The sequence below is a fragment of the Littorina saxatilis genome, linkage group LG1 (genome assembly GCF_037325665.1).
Source record: "Littorina saxatilis isolate snail1 linkage group LG1, US_GU_Lsax_2.0, whole genome shotgun sequence".
In the NCBI taxonomy this organism is placed as follows: Eukaryota; Metazoa; Mollusca; class Gastropoda; order Littorinimorpha; family Littorinidae; genus Littorina; species Littorina saxatilis.
Window position 1 is genome coordinate 71,741,009 of NC_090245.1, and position 20,145 is coordinate 71,761,153.

The following is a 20,145-nucleotide window of genomic DNA, read 5'->3' on the forward strand; positions in this document are numbered from 1 at the left end:
AGTGACCAGTTTGACACCAGAAGCTACCAGAAAATCTCTTGCGAGTGACTCGTAGTTGCTATCATAGCTCGATCTCATGCAAAAATTAACCAGTGTGACGGGGGCAAATCGTTGTGTGTAACGGCCTCATAAGGCATGCAAGACCACATTGGACCTTTCTATGAATAAGGATGGTGTCTTCAGTCTTGAAAGGTTTGAAATCATAGAGTTCATCTGTTAGAGCTGGTTGTATCATGCCTTGTCACATTAATTTCTTCCATGCATTTGCACTACATGATTTATGAGAAACAATTGTGCTACCCCCAGCGGGTTAGGGGTAAGAATTTACCCGATGCTCTCCAGCATGTCGTAAGAGGCGACTAACGGATTTTGTTTCTCCTTTTACCCTTGTTAAGTGTTTCTTGTATAGAATATAGTCAATTTTTGTAAAGATTTTAGTTAAGCAGTATGTAAGGAATGATAAGTCCTTTGTACTGGAAACTTGCATTCTCCCAGTAAGGTAATATATTTTACTACGTTGCAAGCCCCTGGAGCAAATTTTTGATTAGTGCTTTTTTATGGTTGAAACTAAACCTAAAATGTTGTTCGTTCCTTTACAGAGCTGGGTCTGGCCACTACACTTCCTACGCCATTCATGAAGGTAATACTGACTTTCTTTTTCATGTATGTGTGTTTGAATAGGGGAGTTAAGCCTGCCTCTGTTACTGGGAAGATAGTTTCTTTCTTTATTTGGTGTTTAACGTCGTTTTCAACCGTTCAAGGTTATATCGCGACTGTGGGAAGATAGTACCGTAGTGGTAGTCAAGGGTTGCGTAAGTTGCAGGTTCAGGAGAGAGTCTGTTGATTCAGTGCCAAAAGGTAAATCATAGGATTAACGATGATGTGATAAGTGCGAGGAAAAACGTCGTGCATTTGTGAAAAGTACATGAATGAAAACCGACTCTGTAAAGAAGATAATAGCCTTAGAGATGTGATTGTGGACAATCAGGCTCTGTCACCATCCACATTCAAACTGGTTTTTATCTTGGACCATGGTTTTCACGGTACGGTCGTGCTTGTCTCTTCAGGCCAGTGGTTCCACTTCAATGACAGCACGGTCACAGCCTGTGAACCTGACGTGGTGGCACGCTGCAAGGCCTACATCCTCTTCTACGTCCGACGCCAGATTCGTCTCCCTGACTACTTGGTTGCCAATGGCAATGGCACGTCTGCTCCTGTTGAAAACCGCATGTCTGCTCCGTCTACATCAGCAAAACATAAATGATCGGGAAGGGGGATGTTTGCTGAAACTAGGATGTAGGTTGATGAGACTGTTGGACTGAAGAGGAACAGCTACGGTAGTGGTTTTTGCCAGATGCACAGTTTCTGAGAAGCAAAAGGTGTAGGTTTATGAATGTTAGTAGTGCAAAACACCATATTTGAATTGCTGCATCAAGTTGAGGTTGGGAAGAAAGTGTATGGCTCATTAGTATGAAAAAAACACTGGCATATCAAAGCCTGAATTATCTGAAGTAATCAAAGAAATACCTGTACCAGAATAGACATCGGCTTTAAGTTTTAGTTTTGCTCACTTTTACCCCTTTTTGTTGTAAGTAACGAAGAGAGCTTAATTAATGCATGACCTTACTTGGTATCCTTACAAATCTTTTAAATGAGTTTTGGAATTTTCAAATAGATTATTAGAGTAATTTTAACCTACTCACAAAATTAATGCTTACTGCACTGCCTAAAAGCTGAATATGTTTATGATGGTGGATGAAATGTTCTTTCTTTCTTTATTTGGTGTTTAACGTCGTTTTCAACCACGAAGGTTATATCGCGACGAGGGAAAGGGGGGATAGGGGAAAGGGGGGAGATGGGATAGAGCCACTTGTTAAGTATTTCTTGTTCACAAAAGCACTAATCAAAAAATTGCTCCAGGGGCTTGCAACGTAGTACAATATATGACCTTACTGGGAGAATGCAAGTTTCCAGTACAAAGGACTAAACATTTCTTACATACTGCTTGACTAAAATCTTTACAAACATTGACTATATTCTGTACAAGAACCACTTAACAAGGGTAAAAGGAGAAACAGAATCCGTTAGTCGCCTCTTACGACATGCGGGGTGCAGAGAAATAAGGATGTGGAAAAGAAGACTTTTGGTAAGTGAAATAAAGGTGATGGATCCAGTCAGATAGAAATAAGACAACAAGAAAAGAATTGGAAATCTGCAGGGAATAGTAAGGAGAGTTTTCTTGGAAGGAAATATAGGTGAAAGGACTGGTAAGGCAGAAATAAGACAAAAGAAGAGAAGTAAAGGGGTGGGGTAACTCTGTTTAAACGCTCCCGCCGCGTGAAGGCGACCCCATGGGAGCGATGAAATGTTTAAAGTATGGTGGTGAGTGCACAGCTCAAATTTGTGTTATTCCATTTCCAATCATGAGTGCTTTAGGTGTAGGCTGAAGTAAATTGACCATTGTGATTGGTAGCATTACAGGAATTGTGATCATCAGAGCTATTTTTATGCCTTGTAGTTTTACTCATAACTTAAGGAAATGGTGGGTTGTGAAGGTTTCTTTTAGAGGGATCGGGGGTTCCCAATAAAAAATTTCTTTAATAAGACGAACAAAACAACCCTCAATTTTGTTCTTACTTGTATACAATGAGTTCACATTCAGTTCATAACCAGCAGTGGATATAAACTGCATCATTAAAGAATTAAACCCAGTGACAAACTGTGTTTTCTAGGATCTCATTCAGTGTTTGTGTCATGCACAAAACTACAGAGGGATCGACCAGTATACTACATGTACTGGAAAAGGCTGGCATTGTTAGCATTGGTCAGTGGATACCTTTTAGTGCCGAGCCAGTAAATCATTGTTCCCTCATCACTGTTCCAAGTTTTGTTATGATGTGTAAAGGAGTGGGAACAGTTTTTGTCCGTTAGGAGAGAGTTGGTTTTTATGTTGTGTATGTGAGTGTCTGTGTGTCAGAAACCTGTGACTTTGTGAGAAGGAAATGGTGAATATGTGTGGACTTGTGAATATTTGAGATGCTTAAGTCATGAATATTGTACTAGATGAATACCCGCTTCGCCGGGAAGAAGTAGAGCGGAATACCCGGCTCTGCCGGTTGAGTGGCGCACCGTACGCGATTGACGCCACACGAAGGAAGGGAGATAAACACGCAAAACACTGGAGAAAATTAGGAGCGTTGTGGACAGTGACCTTCTAAAAATAGTAACGGGAATATGGATTGAGTGTTGTGGAGAGTGACCTTCTAAAAATAGGAACGGGAATATGGATTGAGCGTTGTGGACAGTGACCTTCTAAAAATAGTAACGGGAATATGGATTGACACCACACGAAGGAAGGGAGATAAACGCAAAACACTGGAGAAGATAAGGAAGAGTTACTGGGAATGGATGAACAGAAAAACCAAAATCGGTTCAGCGCTGCGCGCTGAGAGCACGTGTTGAAAATTTTCATCAGATTGTGTCCGGGGTGTACCTGAATATGCCCACCAAATTTGAAGCAGATCCATCGAGAACTTTGGCCATGCATCGTGAACACACACATACACATGCAAACACACACACACACACACACACACACACACACACACACACACACACACACACACACACACACACACACACACACACACAGACAGACAGACAGACAGACAGACAGAAGTCGTATATATATATATATATAGATTATAAGGTGAGGATTGTGAGCATCTCTTGTGGACGAGTACACCTGACATTCAAGACTTGTGTGTTAGAAGACAACGGTCACAGAAAGGAATGTCTCCTTCTATTTTCGTCTGAATCAGTTGTGTTCATTTCATGTTGTTTGTGTGAATATGGTATGTGCTAATGCTTCCTTTGAGATTATTACATGGCAGTTGTTTAGAGTGGATGTATGGATTTTATTCTGGAGCAACTGAAGGAGTTCTGTTTGCTTATGGCTTTCCGGAACATGATGTTTGTGTGAATATGTGGTACATAATTGACTAATTGGGAGTGTGATGGCCAGGTGAATATGTGGTACATAATTGACTAATTGGGAGTGTGATGGCCAGTGCTATCGCATACATTGAAAGTCCAAGTAAATTACACACACACACACACACACACACACACACACACACACACACACACACACACACACACACACCTTATGCATACACAGTGGCAGAGGTTTACATGGAAATGCTTGTCTGAATGTTGTCTTCCAGAGCAGAACACTTTTTCAGATACTTGTGTGACTTTGAAGGATGCCAGAAAGTAAACTCAAAAACATGATTAAGGTCACCTGCTGAATAATTTTGAAATTTTTGATCATACACATAATATTTATTTTTCTGAGGTGTAACGTAGGGGCTCGAGGCCAACAAAAATCTTTGATAAGGTAGGCTAGAAGTAGTTTATTACTTAAGGATGAGAATGTAACATCTTAAATTCCTTATCTGAATTTCATTGGTGATTGATATCGTTAGTTATAAATGGCTATTATTTTTATCTGAAATTCAGCTCCGCCTGTACATTTCAAAGTTGCTGGTATGGTCAATACATGTTTTAGTAATCACACCTTTGCTGTGTAACCACTAGATTATCAGTTTCTTCCCTATCGACTAAGAGTGGTACCTATGATAAAATGACGCCTTAGTTTGATATCACGCAGTGTGTCCACGGATTGCAAGTGGCATTTGATGACGGAATATTTTTGTCATGTTTATGGAAAAAGGACAACTGGATGTGACCTTTTGCAGGGATGTGTACAGTGAGTGGGATCTTGTATTTCAGATAGATCTGTGCATGTAATCTTGATGGAGATCCAATGCTTGGAGGCCTTTTTTTTTAATGTACGTTCACTAAATTTTGCAAAGGAAAATCTGATTGTTTCCTTGTCAGTGATTTCTTCATGAGTTGGTTTACTTGTTCATTTGTCATTTGTTTTTATGGTCTTCCTTGAAGGACTTCCTGGAAATGAGAATCTCACCTCAAAGCTTGAGAATTTAGTGAATAATGGTATTTAGTTTCATATTTTCATTTTCGCTTTTGATGAACTTATTCTTGATATTTGTTTAAGTTTCAGAGGGTTTAAGATTTCTTTTGAAAATAATGAGGAGAAATGTTTGTGTCTGTAAAAATTTGTATTTGTTTTTGTGTCAAGGTAGTTTAAAAGCTATTCACATGCTTTGTTAGTATGAGGGATTTGTGTTCATGTAACGTATTTTTCAACAGTGGCTGATGCGGTTGCTCATTGTTCATGAACGAGTGCCCTGTTGAGAAGGAATCGCCATTACCTTTATGTGTGTGCAACCCATTTCTTCCGTCGCTTTGCTGTCGCATTTAGGGAGATTTTACCTCTTGCTGTTCAACCTGAAGTATTGTGGACGCAACATTTCGTATCATGCTTTTGCTGTTGTTGTTGGACAGTGATTGTTTGAGAGACTGTGACTCACCTAACATCCCATGCTGAGTTTTGCTCCACACTGTGATAAGTAGCCACATGGGTGTCCACACAAATGTACATGTGTGTACATGTATGACGTCTGTCCACACAAATGTACATGTGTTTACATGTATGACGTCTGTCCACACAAATGTACATGTATGACGTCTGTCTACACAAATGTACATGTGTTTACATGTATGACGTCTGTCTACACAAATGTACATGCGTGTACCATGAACATGTATGATGTCTGTCTACATGAATACATGTGTGTACTGTGTACATGTGTGACCTCTAGTGGGCTAAGTCTTCTACTTGAAGTCATACCCCCCTCATTTCAAAAGTAACCTGTGGCCAAGATACAGTATTACTGATTTTTTTTGGCTTTTGCACATCTTGGACCAGTTTGATGATCTACTTTATTGTCTGAATAGGAGTAGTTTAAAACACTAGGGAATGGTGAGATTTGAACTGTGCTTGTTTTTTAGACTGTTCATGTTTCAGAAAGAAAACAAGAGATTGGAGAGTATCAAGTTGTACATCTGTAAAATACGAGTTTTTCTGAATATGAGAAATGTTGAACACTGGATATTTCATACTACTTAAAAATGATTATCGTTTACTTAAACCTTAGAACTAGCACTCTTGTTTACATTGAAGTGACAGTAGCTTCAATATTTCTCCTGTCTCGAAGTTTGTTTGCAGAACGATGGTTTACGTGAAAAGGAGGGTATTTTTGAAAGCAGACATTAAACCTTTACAAATTTTGGAGGGGGTATGTATGGCCTGTCTTGTTTCCATTGTGGTGTAGTAAACAACACATATCATTTTTGTTGCTAGCTGAGCAATAAAAAGACCTTTCACAATAATAATATCTTTGTTCATGTATTGTATGTGTGAATTTTAACAAAGCGACCTACTGCTACTTAAACCAGATGTGTTCATTCAGGGTTTGTGTGGGAAATGGGAACTTGTTTTTAGTATTGTGAGTGTGTGTGCAGCTAGGTCATGCTTATCATATATTTTTGTTTTAATTAGTGATGTTTGATGATGCATTCCAGTTTAAAAGAAGCATTATTTTGATGACATTCTTGGCTCAGCTTAGGTAACATGTTGTAATGATAGTTGTTGGAAAGTTTGCGTTTATTGACCTGTGTATTTCCCACTAAACAATTAGCTATGGTCTTTGCATTCACATTAAAAAACAAGAGGCGAAGCCTTCAAGGCTCACATAAGAAATCGACAAACAGTAACACAAACTCAATCACTCCGTCACACATACACACACACACAGTAAGCATAGGTGACACTGTGCAAGAAAGCGAGACACTAGATCTAGATCTGTCTGTCTGCATGTAGCCTACTTACAGGGACACGACTGCCAACTAGTCTCGGCCCGCTCAAAATAACAATGACCGAGACTTTCAGTAATTCCTTCGCGTGACGTCTAACCCTCTTACGTCATAATGTGACGTCTTCAAATGACGAAATGTTAAAGTTTCTACCACAGACATACACACGCACACACACACACACGCGCGCACGCACAGACAGACAAAGTTAGCATCGCATAGGCTACACTTACGTGAGCCAACAAGTCGCGTAAGGCGAAATTATAACATTTAGTCAAGCTGTCGAACTAACAGAATGAAACTGAACTCACTGCATTTTTACAGCAAGAGCGTATACTCGTAGCATCGTCAGTCCACCGCTCGATGCACAGGCAGTCAAATTGACAAGAAGAGCGGGGTAGTAGTTGCGCTGAGAAGGATAGCACGCTTTTCTTTATCTCTATTCTTTTTAACTTTCTGAGCGTGTTTTTAATCCAAACATATCACATCTATATGTTTTTGGAATCAGGAACCCACAAGGAAAAAGATGAAATTGTTTTTAAATCGATTTCGGAAATTTTATTTTAAAACTAATTTTTATATTTGTAATTTTTAGAGCTTGTTTTTAATCCGAATATAACATATTTATATGTTTTTGGAATCAGAAAATGATGAAGAATAAGATAAACGTAAATTTGGAGCGTTTTATAAATTTTTTTTTTTATACAATTTGCAGATTTTTAATGACCAAAGTCATTATTTAATTTTTAAGCCACCAAGCTGAAATGCAATACCGAAGTCCGGCCTTCGTCGAAGATTGCTGGGCCAAAATTTCAATCAATTTGATTGAAAAATGAGGGTGTGACAGTGCCGCCTCAACTTTTACAAAAAGCCGGATATGACGTCATCAAAGGTATTTATCGAAAAAAAGAAAAAAACGTCCGGGGATATCATTCCCAGGAACTCTCATGTCAAATTTCATAAAGATCGGTCATGTAGTTGCGGCCCTATGCTCTACAGGAATAAGTCAAGTAAGTCAAAGTCATGTAGTTTGGTCTGAATCGCTCTACACACACACAGACAGACGGACACACACACACACATACACCACAACCCTCGTCTCGATTCCCCCCTCTACGTTAAAACATTTAGTCAAAACTTGACTAAATGTTAAAAGAAGTCCCACTTTGACAGCGTATCTTGATGCAGGTTATGTATTTTTGCATTAGCCTTTCTGATATTTCTTGCATATTCAAATTAAAATTTGAGATTTTTTTTGTGGTAGTGGATTTCAGACTGGTTTTTATGTCAAGAAGTATTATTTTGATAGAATATTGAGTAAAACAATGCATTTGAAAGATGGTTGTATGCTGTGACGGTTCGAGTTGTATGTGTGCTTTGCGTCTTGATGCTTGTGTATTGATTGTATTGCCCAAAGCTCAGAAGGTAATAATGTACAGCTTTTTTTTCTCGTAACACTTGTCACTGACTGGAGAGGATGTGTGTGAGAGATAATTGGAAACATTGGAAACAAACTGAAGGAAACAAATAAAGAAAAAATGATGTCTGTCAGTTTTGTACTTATTGTTAGTGTAAGAGTGAGCGCCAGGCAGTTCATCCCCCTCACATAAACACACACACACAAACAAAGGCAGTTAGTATTATTTATTGTTCTTTTCAACATTGTTATCATAATTATAAATACTTGTGTTGTAAAAGTTCAACCATTCATGCATCTTTCTTTCATTACTCTCTCAACATGTAGAATGTACATTAGCATCTTAACTGATCAGAAAAAAACCCAGAAAGTACTCTCCAATTGCATGTCTTGCAGCTATCATTACTGCACTTCTTACAAAAACATGCTTTCCTTAAAGAAAAGAAAGAAAAAAAGAATTGACAACAGCAACTAATGGCATAGAAACGCTCTTTTTTTTTTTAACTCAAGCACTCCTTCATTCCCAGTCCCAACGATTATAGCGATAAATAAGTTAATCATGGCAAGTTATGTTGCAAATTTGTACAAGTCGGCTTTACAATGCATGGAAGGTCAAGCCCCTTCCTCTCTTAACAAAAATAATAAAGAAACAAAATTGCATCACAACACTTATCCACCCTGAGCTAGTAAGAAATGCAGTAAACTTGTTCGTTGTTCTGAAAACGTTCAGCGTAGATCCAATCATCTGGCATAGTACACAGCTTGGTGTTATCTAACATTTTCTTGAAAGACGTAGTTGTACTATACTGGGTTCTTAGAAAAAGGTCACACAGTCTTGCAATGAAATCTTTTCCCTTTTTTGTATCAACACCAATAGAACTCTTGAATAGTCTGCTTGCTGTGAAGTCGCTGATAGGCCAGGTAAATGTTACACCTGTCGCCCCTATGGCAGTGATACATCTGGTCTTTCAAGCATGGGAATTGTCTGCCAATTTTTTTTTGTTCCGCCGAAAAAGCAAAAATGTCCGCCGAAAAAATAAATGAGGGAGGCAAAAATGGTTCTAAAAACGGAATATAATGGCAAACTTGGAGCTCAGATTACACCAAATTGCACCATTTGGGTTCTTTGGAGAGAAAACAATTTCGGGGGGCCTCCCTAGTAAGGCTAAGCGCTTCGCGCCGTCGACTTTGCTATTACTGAAATATTTTCAGCCTTTTTGACTCTTTTCAATTCCCATGCCTGTCTTTAAATCTACATATACTGAACCTTTTCAGCCACTTGCAGATATACTATCGCGTCTAAGCCAAGACAAACGAGTTGAGTAAATGATAAGTAGAAAAGGTTAATATCAGTTTTATATATTGACATACTTAAATGAAAATTGAAATACTGTTTTTTTGTCCACAAGCCATGTTTTAAGGGAAAACTATAACAGTGGCTAAATGTTTTCATTTTAGCCAGTCTTTACAGTATATATAAAGGTACAATATGAGTAAACAAAAACAAATTATATTCAGTTAAACAAAGCACTGGTTAATGTAACTCAATAACACTTTAAGTCCAAACAAGGAACAGCTAAATAGGAGTATGCCTTTAAGTTACCTACTGTTAAAGACCTCGCACACCAGAACCTAAAATGACAAGGCTATGTACCAGAACCTAAAATGACAAGGCTATGTGGTTACTGTAATTTTCTGACTGGAAGGCCAATCAAAGGGGGCAACCACTCACTTTTGGAACAAAAATGAATTTGTCCATACATAAAACCCTAACACGTATAAGGCGCACTACAAAACTGTGACGTCACTTTTCTTTCTTTCTTTTTTTCTTTATTTGGTGTTTAACGTCGTTTTCAACCACGGAGGTTATATCGCGACGGGGAAAGGAGGGAGATGGGATAGAGCCACTTGTCCATTGTTTCTTGTTCACAAAAGCACTAATCAAAAATCTGCTCCAGGGGCTTGCAACGTAGTACAATACATGACCTTACTGGGAGAATGCAAGTTTCCAGTACAAAGGACTTAACATTTCTTACATACTGCTTGACTAAAATCTTTACAAAAATTGACTATATTCTATACAAGAAACACTTAACAAGGGTAAAAGGACAAACAGAATCCGTTAGTCGCCTCTTACGACATGCTGGGGAGCATCGGGTAAATTCTTCCCCCTAACCCGCGGGGGGGTTGTGACGTCACTAAAGTAGAAATGTGAGTGTCCGATTTTTGTCCATCATTGCAATTATTGAGTGTGATATAGGAAGGAGCAGTGAAGATAAACAGAGCATGGAAACCAATTTAGTCACAAATTAGGTACAACCAATGTGATGCACTGGTCAAGATTGAGGAAGAAAGCATTGCCTTATACAGTCTAAAAAATATCTGAATCCTTATTAAACATCTGGAAAAAAATCGCTTTTTTAAGACGGGCTTGGACAAAAGGCCGTGGAATTTACACTACTTTATTAGTTTCCAACTAAAACACACATTGTAAAAAATACTGATATAAGTTTAATGCAAATAAGTAAGAATAAACAAAAACAAAAGATACTATGAGAACACAACCTGAAGGAAAAGGAACTAAAACATCAAAGCGCTTTTAACTGTATGAATCTGACAATAAACGACAAACACATTTTCCGAGCACTTTCATATGCACTAATCTGACATTAAATAACAACACAGTACCTTCCGGCAGATTTTCCAAGTTATTCAGATGTCTGCATTTCCACTGTAACTAACCTTTACCACCAATAAGACCAGAACCAGTGTTTCAAACGTAAGTCTTTCAGACACAAAAATGCACAATGATAGAACTAGAACACACACTGATACTATCCTACTGTTGTATGTGTATCGAATACCAGTCTTGTAGAAATTAAGCAGCAACTTCCGCAAGCTCTCACACAACAGATTTCACATTCTTCAAAATCACACAATTGCTTTTCAAAAGAACCTGATTGACCAAAAAATAGCAATAAAACCAAGAGAGATTGTAGTGCATGTTTTTCTCCAAATCTGTGATTACAAGTGATATGACTCAATCAACCATGTAATTTGACTCATGACATTTAGTGCATGTTTTTCTTCAATGCTGTGATCAGTATATGACTACCGTATTAAGGCAATGTGAGGCACTAAAATTACCAAAATGAAACTTGGAGAATACATGGAATAACTTCGTTTTCTGGGTAGTTATTGAAGTGACTTATAAAAAGAAATGAAAAATGTGTGAATACTAAAGGACATAGACTGCTGTTGCTATGGAAACTGGCATAAACAGTGCCATATTGGATTTTTAGGAAACTGTTTTACAACAACATCATACATCAGAAAAGCATAATATTTGGCACAAGGATACACATGACTTGTATCTACAATCATATAGAACGTTTATTTGACTAAAGACTTCAGTTGAATTTAAAATAATTTTTGAAATATTTTAAGGATTAATGAATATGCAGTTAGAAATTAATTAATCCTTATTTCAAAAATTAATTTAAATTCAACTGTAGTCTTTAGTCAAAAAAATTGTTCTATATGATTGTAGATATAAGTCATGTGTATCCTTGTGCCAAATATTGTAAAACCGTTTCCTAGAAATCCAATATGGCGGCTGTTTCCATAGCAACGGCAGTCTGTGTCCATTAGTATTCACAATTTTTTCATTCATTTTTAAAAGTCTCTTCAATAACTACCAAGTAAACTAGGTTATTCCATGTATTCTCCAAGTTTCATTTTAGTGCCGCACATTGCCTTAAACGTGCAATTTGACTCATGACTGTTGATTCAGCTGCCCGGCCCACTGAGGTACACTAGGTGCAAAACATTTTGTGCAATGATTGCCTCCCACAGCAAAAATGACTAGCTCTTCTTGAGTTAAGGCCACATCAAAATGTTACCACATTGTATGAATAAAACGTGTTTCTAACAAATTCTGAACGTATGACACTCGGACTGCTGCACAGACTGACAACTTTCTTTCTTTATTTGGTGTTTAACGTCGTTTTCAACCGTTCAAGGTTATATCGCGACGGGGAAAGGGGGGAGATGGGATAGAGCCACTTGTTAATTGTTTCTTGTTCACAAAAGCACCAATCAAAAAATTGCTCCAGGGGCTTACAACGTAGTACAATGTATTACCTTACTGGGAGAATGCAAGTTTCCAGTACAAAGGACTTAACATTTCTTACATACTGCTTGACTAAAATCTTCACAAACATTGACTATATTCTATACAAGAAACACTTAACAAGGGTAAAAGGAGAAACAGAATCCGTTAGTCGCCTCTTACGACATGCTGGGGAGCATCGGGTAAATTCTTCCCCCTAACCCGCGGGGGGTCAGACTGACAACACAAACCTCAATTTGAACACTTACTTTCAATAACTGAAACAAAATTGTAGTAAGCTTGTAATTTCTGTTCATGCCTTGCATTGAACAGATGCGCAGGCTGTCTATATGGCAGGGTAAAAACTGTCATGAATGTAAAAACCCACTGGTGCAAAAACACGAGTGTGCAAGAGTTTTAACCCGTGAACGCAGAATTAAGAAGAACAAAACCAGATGCGCAGTTCAACTTCAAAATGGGGGTTCAGTACAAGGTGCTGACTGTCTTCTGACACATATTTAATACACATTTATTGATATGCTACAGCCGACACCGATCTTGCTGATAAACAGAAGACATCAAAATCTACTCTTGAAAAAAAAGAAGCCCAAAATAAACTCAAACAAGACACAAAAGAACCTCAAAAACAACAAAACATGCACAATAATTGAAATGTTAATGAAATTAAAATACTCATCAATATCTTCGTTGTAAAGGGCTTTTGCTTGTTTCTATAGCTAACTACATTTCAGGACATAAAAATGCAGATGGTATATTGCTCAAAATTTTAGTCAGTCAAACTGAAAATGTGAACTTATAAAATAAAAAGTATGCAAAGTAGACATTAGTATAGCCATTGCAGAATAATACCAGCAGCTGGCAAGCACACAAACAGATCTTGTATCTTCGTAGAAAACAAAAGAAAAGGGCAACCCCAAATATGTGTATATCCCGCTTCCATGTTTTTAGTTCTTGTAGTAAAACATGCACACCTGTGCAATATGGAGCGCCAGCATCAGTAACAACAGCATGCTAAAATCCCACTTAAGTAACAGCTTCTCTACTTTACAAAAGTTCATCTTCTCATTGTTACATAATACACACGCACACACATATATGTAAAACAAAACACACACACACACCAATCAAGAAAAAGCCAATTTCTCTCAACATCTCACCTGTAAACACCTGCATGCCCATTTACACACCTTGCCCTCGCTACCTATCGCATCAGTAGGTGCCTGCACCAAGGTGAGCACAAGCGCTCACCGACTAACCAAAAACTCACCATGCGAACCATACAGCATCACAGTCTAGACCATAGCCAACACACATGCACACACAACCTTTAAGTTTTTCACACTGCCATTTTTTTCTTAAGCTTCACAACACGATGAATTCGCCAATAACACAATCGACAGGTTCAACATACATTCTTTCCCGTGTGATCAACTGTGTACACCACCAAAGATCTGGCCAGGCTTTTTCATGGGAATCTGGCCAAGCTTTCACATGGGAATCTGGCCAGGCTTTTACATGGGAATCTGGCCAGGCTTTTACATGGGAATCGGGCCAAGCTTTCACATGGGAATCTGGCCAGGCTTTTTCATGGGAATCGGGCCAAGCTTTCACATGGGAATCGGGCCAAGCTTTTTCATGGGAATCGGGCCAAGCTTTTTCATGGGAATCGGGCCAAGCTTTCACATGGGAATCGGGCCAAGCTTTTTCATGGGAATCGGGCCAAGCTTTCACATGGGAATCGGGCCAAGCTTTCACATGGGAATCGGGCCAGGCTTTTTCATGGGAATCTGGCCAGGTTTTTCATGGGAATCTAGCCAGGCTTTTACATGGGAATCTAGCCAGGCTTTTACATGGGAATCTGGCCAGGCTTTTACATGGGAATCTGGCCAGGCTTTTTCATGGGAATCTGGCCAGCTTTTACATGGGAATCTGGTCAGGCGTTTTCATGGGAATCTGGCCAGCTTTTACATGGGAATCTGGCCAGGATTTTACATGGGAATCGGGCCAGCTTTTACATGGGAATCTGGCCAGCTTTTACATGGGAATATGGCCAGGCTTTTTCATGGGAATCCGGCCAGGCTTTTTCATGGGAATCTGGCCAGCTTTTACATGGGAATCTGGCCAAGCTTTTACATGGGAATCTGGCCAAGCTTTTACAAGGGAATCTCGCCAGCTTTTACATGGGAATCTGGCCAAGCTTTTACAAGGGAATCTCGCCAGCTTTTACATGGGAATCTGGCCAGGCTATTACATGGAAATCTGGCCAAGCTTTTACATGGGAATCTCGCCAAGCTTTTACATGGGATGAAAGCATCACTTGATCACATAGCAAAGTTCAATTACTCGCTAGCTGAGTGGGACATTTTTGTCCAATTGTGTTTAAAACTGACAACAGCGTCAAGAAGCAAAATTAATTCAGTAAGAAATTCCAGCTCTGCACAGATAACTGCCTGGCTGTTGATTTTTGGCATGTGTTGAAATGGAAGGATGCTATTGTACGCTGTTTGTATTGTTTACAAAAATATGACATTTTACACAGATCCAGACAGTCAGTGTTTCCCCGAGACTACACCAGCGGTCAAGGTGAACAATGACTGTCGAGATCTGTGTAAAATATCTTATTTTGGTCAACAATACAAATAACATTTATGTATTTTTCGATTTTAGTTAAAATTCATTTTATTCTTTACGATTGAAAGCACACAAACATGCACTGTTTTGTAGTCTGGGCTAACCGCCTAAATAGGAGTTTTTGTCCGACTCTGACCTGACATGGCTCAAAGAAGGGAAATCCAATGTTCAATCAATACATGTGAAAGCCTAGAAAGCTCAGTTGTGGTGCATGTGTAAGGTGGTCGACCTGGGAAAGACGGTAACCGGCACGGTTGGCCAAGTGGTAAGGCGTCCGCCCCGTGATCGGGAGATCGTGGGTTCGAACCCCGGCCGGGTCATACCTAAGACTTTAAAATTGGCAATCTAGTGGTTGCTCCGCCTGGTGTCTGGCATTATGGGGTTAGTGCTAGGACTGGTTGGTGAAGCCTGTGCTGCGACTTCTGTCTTGTGTGTGGCGCACGTTATATGTCAAAGCAGCACCGCCCTGATATGGCCCTTCGTGGTCGGCTGGGCGTTAAGCAAACAAACAAGCAAACAAACAAGAAAGACGGTATCTTGACATCACAATTCAGTAACAACCCGTTGCAAAGTATGTGACTGAAAGACCACTCAAAGACCGTCACTTCTAAACTACTCTTCATGTCCTAAAACAGAAGGCAGTCGTTCCCACAACACTCCATTGCGCATGCTGAGTTTTCAAATTCCCGCGGAGGAATAGCCTTGGATAGTGAATTTGTCATGGTTCAAGCCATTAAGCTAAAACAAAATTCCTTCATAAGTTAGAAGCTACTACTCATCTAGCCACCATTGCCCAAGGAAACTCACTTTCAAACGAGCAATAATTCTGTAAAAAGAAATTCAGCTGCTTGAATACCCAAACAAATTTGGACACACAATTGCCAGCAGATACACTTCTTTCTGTTATCATGATGCAGTTTAACCTTGCATTTGCACACAAAGGTGGCAATACTTAACTAAACAAAGTTACAAAATGTTACAGGTCAAATAAAATTGATAGCTCACCTATCAGCTTAAAACTGCACACGGGTGTTCTAGCTGACACTGCGAAGAACCATGGGAATTAAGTCAACAACACAATACTAGATTCCTCATACTACAACAACACTATTTTGCCCAAAACAACAATCCGTCCCTGTCAGGGTAAAACACTATGGCAACAAAAGCTTCATCTTGTGCAAGAAGTGGAAAGAGAACATGTGAATCCTCACAGCACACGGTAACACTGCAAACAGTTAGATGTCAACCATATGTTACATACATGTACTGGCCACAAGGGGAATACACACTGATGTCCCCTGCAGTATGTGCAAGGAAAAAAATCTCCCAACTTCAGCAGTTGTGCGATATCAAGCTGGAAGACTTCAAAAAATTACCAAATAGGAGTATTTCACACAATTACAACCTTGGAAATAAACACCCAATTAACCTCTTCACTGCCACAGTATAACAGCATTTTGGTATTGCTGTGCGCCAGGGCAAAATTTCGCTTTCTTCGGTAGGTTCACTAATCTGTTCACTGCTCGATCATTTATTGAGATATCTCTTAGATCTTTGGCATGTGTTTTGCTTATACCCTTGGCTATTACAGGATGACATGATCATTGGACTTTGTTTGTGATTGTTATAGTAAAAATTGATATAATGACCATTGTTGTCAAAAATTACAGTTTCCGGACTTACACACACACACAGATTGCAGCACATAAAACCACACAAAACACTGCTAAAACTGGTGTCAAACATCAGGTACTCACATTACAGCCCATAAAAGTATTCTTCTGTGTGGTAATCCATAAATCACTTCTTGTAGAGCTTCCAGAACACTGTATCGCTTGAAAACAGGTCTACGAGTTGAGGTCGGACTTTCAGCCGCCATTGTGAATACTAACAAGTCTTGGCAAAGTGGTGAGCTGTCAACACGTGGTATAGTAGCTTATCCGAACGGTCTATGGGAAAGAACTGTGTTTAGAACCCCTACAAGTACTTGGACAGTGGTTACCTCCCATTTAGTTTTCAGAAATGTCCTGAAATGTTGGTGACACAAATCCCACGTATGAGATGCGGTTATGGGCGTACGACAAACCAAAAATGACCACGTATTACATACGGGGTGGGCAGTGAAGGGGTTAAAAGTATGCCATACAAAAAATCTATGTAAAATCAGGATACTCAGTTCTTGTATTAGAAGGCTGAATCCACATAAAGTGTGTCCTTTCCTCCCAACACTGAACTTGATTTTCAATAACGCACACTACTATGGGCTGAGCTACATACATATTTATCACCAGTTAGCTAGTGCCTGTTTATGGCTGACCATACAGCTGTCACCTCAAACTTTTCAGGAAAAAAACACCCGCAGAAGTTGTCTTTTCCTCTTAGTTCAAACTGAGTACAGATCAAAAACTGGACATTCCAGCATACAAAAGATGTTGTTCTCTTCCAGCAGAACTGACAACTCATAATTACTCAGCTAGTCCAGAAATGATGATATCAGAATTGCCCCCGTTCACGAGTGATTTGTCTCTGATGCTGCAGTTTGAACTTATGGCCATGTGCTAAAGCAAAAAGGAGTGGGAAACTGGAATGACATTTGCTATCAAACTTTAAGTACATGGGATAGCAAATGAGTTTGCTGGAAAATGCAGTCTATGGCAATTATTAACGGAACAAGCCTCAAATTCATTTCAAAATTTGATCAACGAATATGGCAGCTAACTTTATAACAAAACAACCACGAGTCATTTGCAGCTGCAGATAGCCAAATGGTAGGCTAGAGCTGTAACTGTCTGTGAAAATAAGAACATCAAAACAAACTAATGTAGTTTTCAGTAAAAAAGAATAAGAACTAGACGGACACACTTGTCATGAGAAGAGTTCACACCTGAATGCGTGCTTTCAGGTAGGGGTGTGTTATGATATTACGTCATTTTGTGATGACGTCACGTGGCTGTCATATGGCGCGAAACTGATAACCACGTGATCGCGCACCACTCTTGGAAGTCGCCATCTTTCTGTTAGGTTCTGTTTAGTTCTGGGGTTAGTTCATGATGCTGCAAGAGTTAAATAAATGTATGCCCACAGTTAACAACACCTTGAGTCATTGTGAGTGGAAGTAACACAAACATAGTGCTGGTCCAAACAGTGGATACTCTCCCACTAAACTTGAGTGTGGATACTCTCCCACTAAACTTGAGTGTGGATACTCTCCCACTAAACTTGAGTGTGGATGCTCTTCCACTAAACTTGAGTGTGGATACTCTCCCACTAAACTTGAGTGTGGATGCTCTTCCACTAAACTTGAGTGTGGATACTCTCCCACTAAACTTGAGTGTGGATACTCTCCCACTAAACTTGAGTGTGGATACTCTCCCACTAAACTTGAGTGTGGATACTCTCCCACTAAACTTGAGTGTGGATACTCTCCCACTAAACTTGAGTGTGGATACTCTCCCACTAAACTTGAGTGTGGATACTCTCCCACTAAACTTGAGTGTGGATACTCTCCCACTAAACTTGAGTGTGGATACTCTCCCACTAAACTTGAGTGTGGATGCTCTTCCACTAAACTTGAGACAACAATAACCGAAGTAGAATGGAATTATAATACTTTTCACTGCTAAACACAACCAAATAACTGATGAGAGCTTTGTGTACAAGTGGACAGATTTAGGTTACACAGTTCTTTTTTAAACTGCTTTTGCTGAAAAAGTGTTCACCAATAAACTTAAGTCAATGATATGATAAAACTGTACAAAAACATCCCCATCTTGTTGATCAAGTATAAATAAAACTGAGTTAAAACTGTGTTAAATAACTTATAAAATATAGTAGTTCAAAGAAGTCATTAAAGAATTCACAAAATGTTGACAAATAAATTTATAACTGAAGCTTAAATGTCACTGATATTCATCTTTTCAGCTTGCTTTCAAAGAAGTGTTAAAAGTATTTGCAATGTTGACAGATGAGTTTATAACTGAAGTTTAAATGCCACTGATATTCATCTTTTTAGTTTGCTACCAACAGAACATCAAGTCATCCAAGGTTCAACAGCAAAGCCTCAGTTCAGTTGTCTTGCAGTCTGAGAAGAGTGCAAATCCAGTCATCGAGAACAAGCGTTTAACCCTTCCACTGATCAAAACTTCTGCCACCACAGAGACCCGACTCTTACTACAGCAAAACCGCTGAGACCCTCCATTTTAAGATTCTCTGTGGAATAATACCAGCATTTCTCAGTCTTTCTCTTCATAGCGTCAGTCCCTTTTTCCACTTCTTCTCTCTTGAGGCCTAACTTGTCCATATTTGTTAAGGACCAGTATGTCGGTACCACTGTATTCACACTCTTCCCTCGCCTCACAGTTCCAAGAAACCCCCCTTCAACACCTTGTCACAGCTGCATAACAAAACACCTCCCCTGTCAGCCACAAGGCCAGTGCTAGCTGTGCGACTCTTTGCGGATGGAGGAGATGATCTGCTCGTGGAGGTCATACATCTCGGTGATCTTTGACCCCAAGGTCTCCTGCAGGGAGAGGATCTCGCGTGACTCTGACTCGCGACCGGCGCGAGAGTCCTGTAGCTGCCTCTGGAGGTCCTGCACCTTGACCGACATGCAGTGGTTCTCTTCCTCCAAGTCCTGTGGGAACATAGTGACACTGGTGTCAAATAAGTCCTCATAGCCAACAAGGGAAAACAATTAAGCAGACGCAAAGCTATTTTTGAAAGTACAGTAAAACCCCCCTTTTAAGACCTAAAAGAAAATCGGAGAAAATCAGGTCTTAACAAGGAGGGAGTCTTAGAACGGAAGTGAATTTGCAGAGGCTACATATAGTATGAAGAGAACATCTGAAAAAGCAAGGTCTTAAAGGAGGGGGGGGGGGGGGAGGTCTTACATAGGGGGTCTTAACAGGGGGGTTCCACTGTATATATGTAACTGTCTTCCCCCTGACAACCAGTATGGTTCACTTACACGACACTGAAGAGATTCACTCAAACAGACTTTATGGTATTCATCAAAAGTGTGAAAATAAGTCTGTCTCATGAGAATTGAAAATTCCTTAGTAAAACAGTACATAAAAAAAGCCAAACACTGTCAGAACCGATGATCTGATCAGAACAAAAAAACACTGCACAAACAGCTAAGCAACACAGAAGACTTAATTTAAAG

General features: G+C 39.4%; 2 protein-coding genes across 2 annotated transcripts in view; one reads left to right on the forward strand and one right to left on the reverse strand.

Moving 5' to 3' along the window:
• LOC138977738 (ubiquitin carboxyl-terminal hydrolase 3-like) overlaps positions 1 to 8,347 on the forward strand; it is a 28,169-nt gene extending 19,822 nt beyond the window's left edge. The window contains exons 13-14 of the mRNA XM_070350379.1: positions 600 to 640; positions 1,068 to 8,347. Coding sequence (XP_070206480.1) covers positions 600 to 640; positions 1,068 to 1,264 — 238 coding nt within the window. The 3' untranslated portion in view covers positions 1,265 to 8,347. The remainder of the gene's footprint in view (positions 1 to 599; positions 641 to 1,067) is intronic.
• Positions 8,348 to 8,430: 83 nt separating this feature from the next.
• LOC138977785 (homer protein homolog 2-like) overlaps positions 8,431 to 20,145 on the reverse strand; it is a 63,117-nt gene continuing 51,402 nt past the window's right edge. The window contains exon 9 of the mRNA XM_070350394.1: positions 8,431 to 19,614. Coding sequence (XP_070206495.1) covers positions 19,417 to 19,614 — 198 coding nt within the window. The 3' untranslated portion in view covers positions 8,431 to 19,416. The remainder of the gene's footprint in view (positions 19,615 to 20,145) is intronic.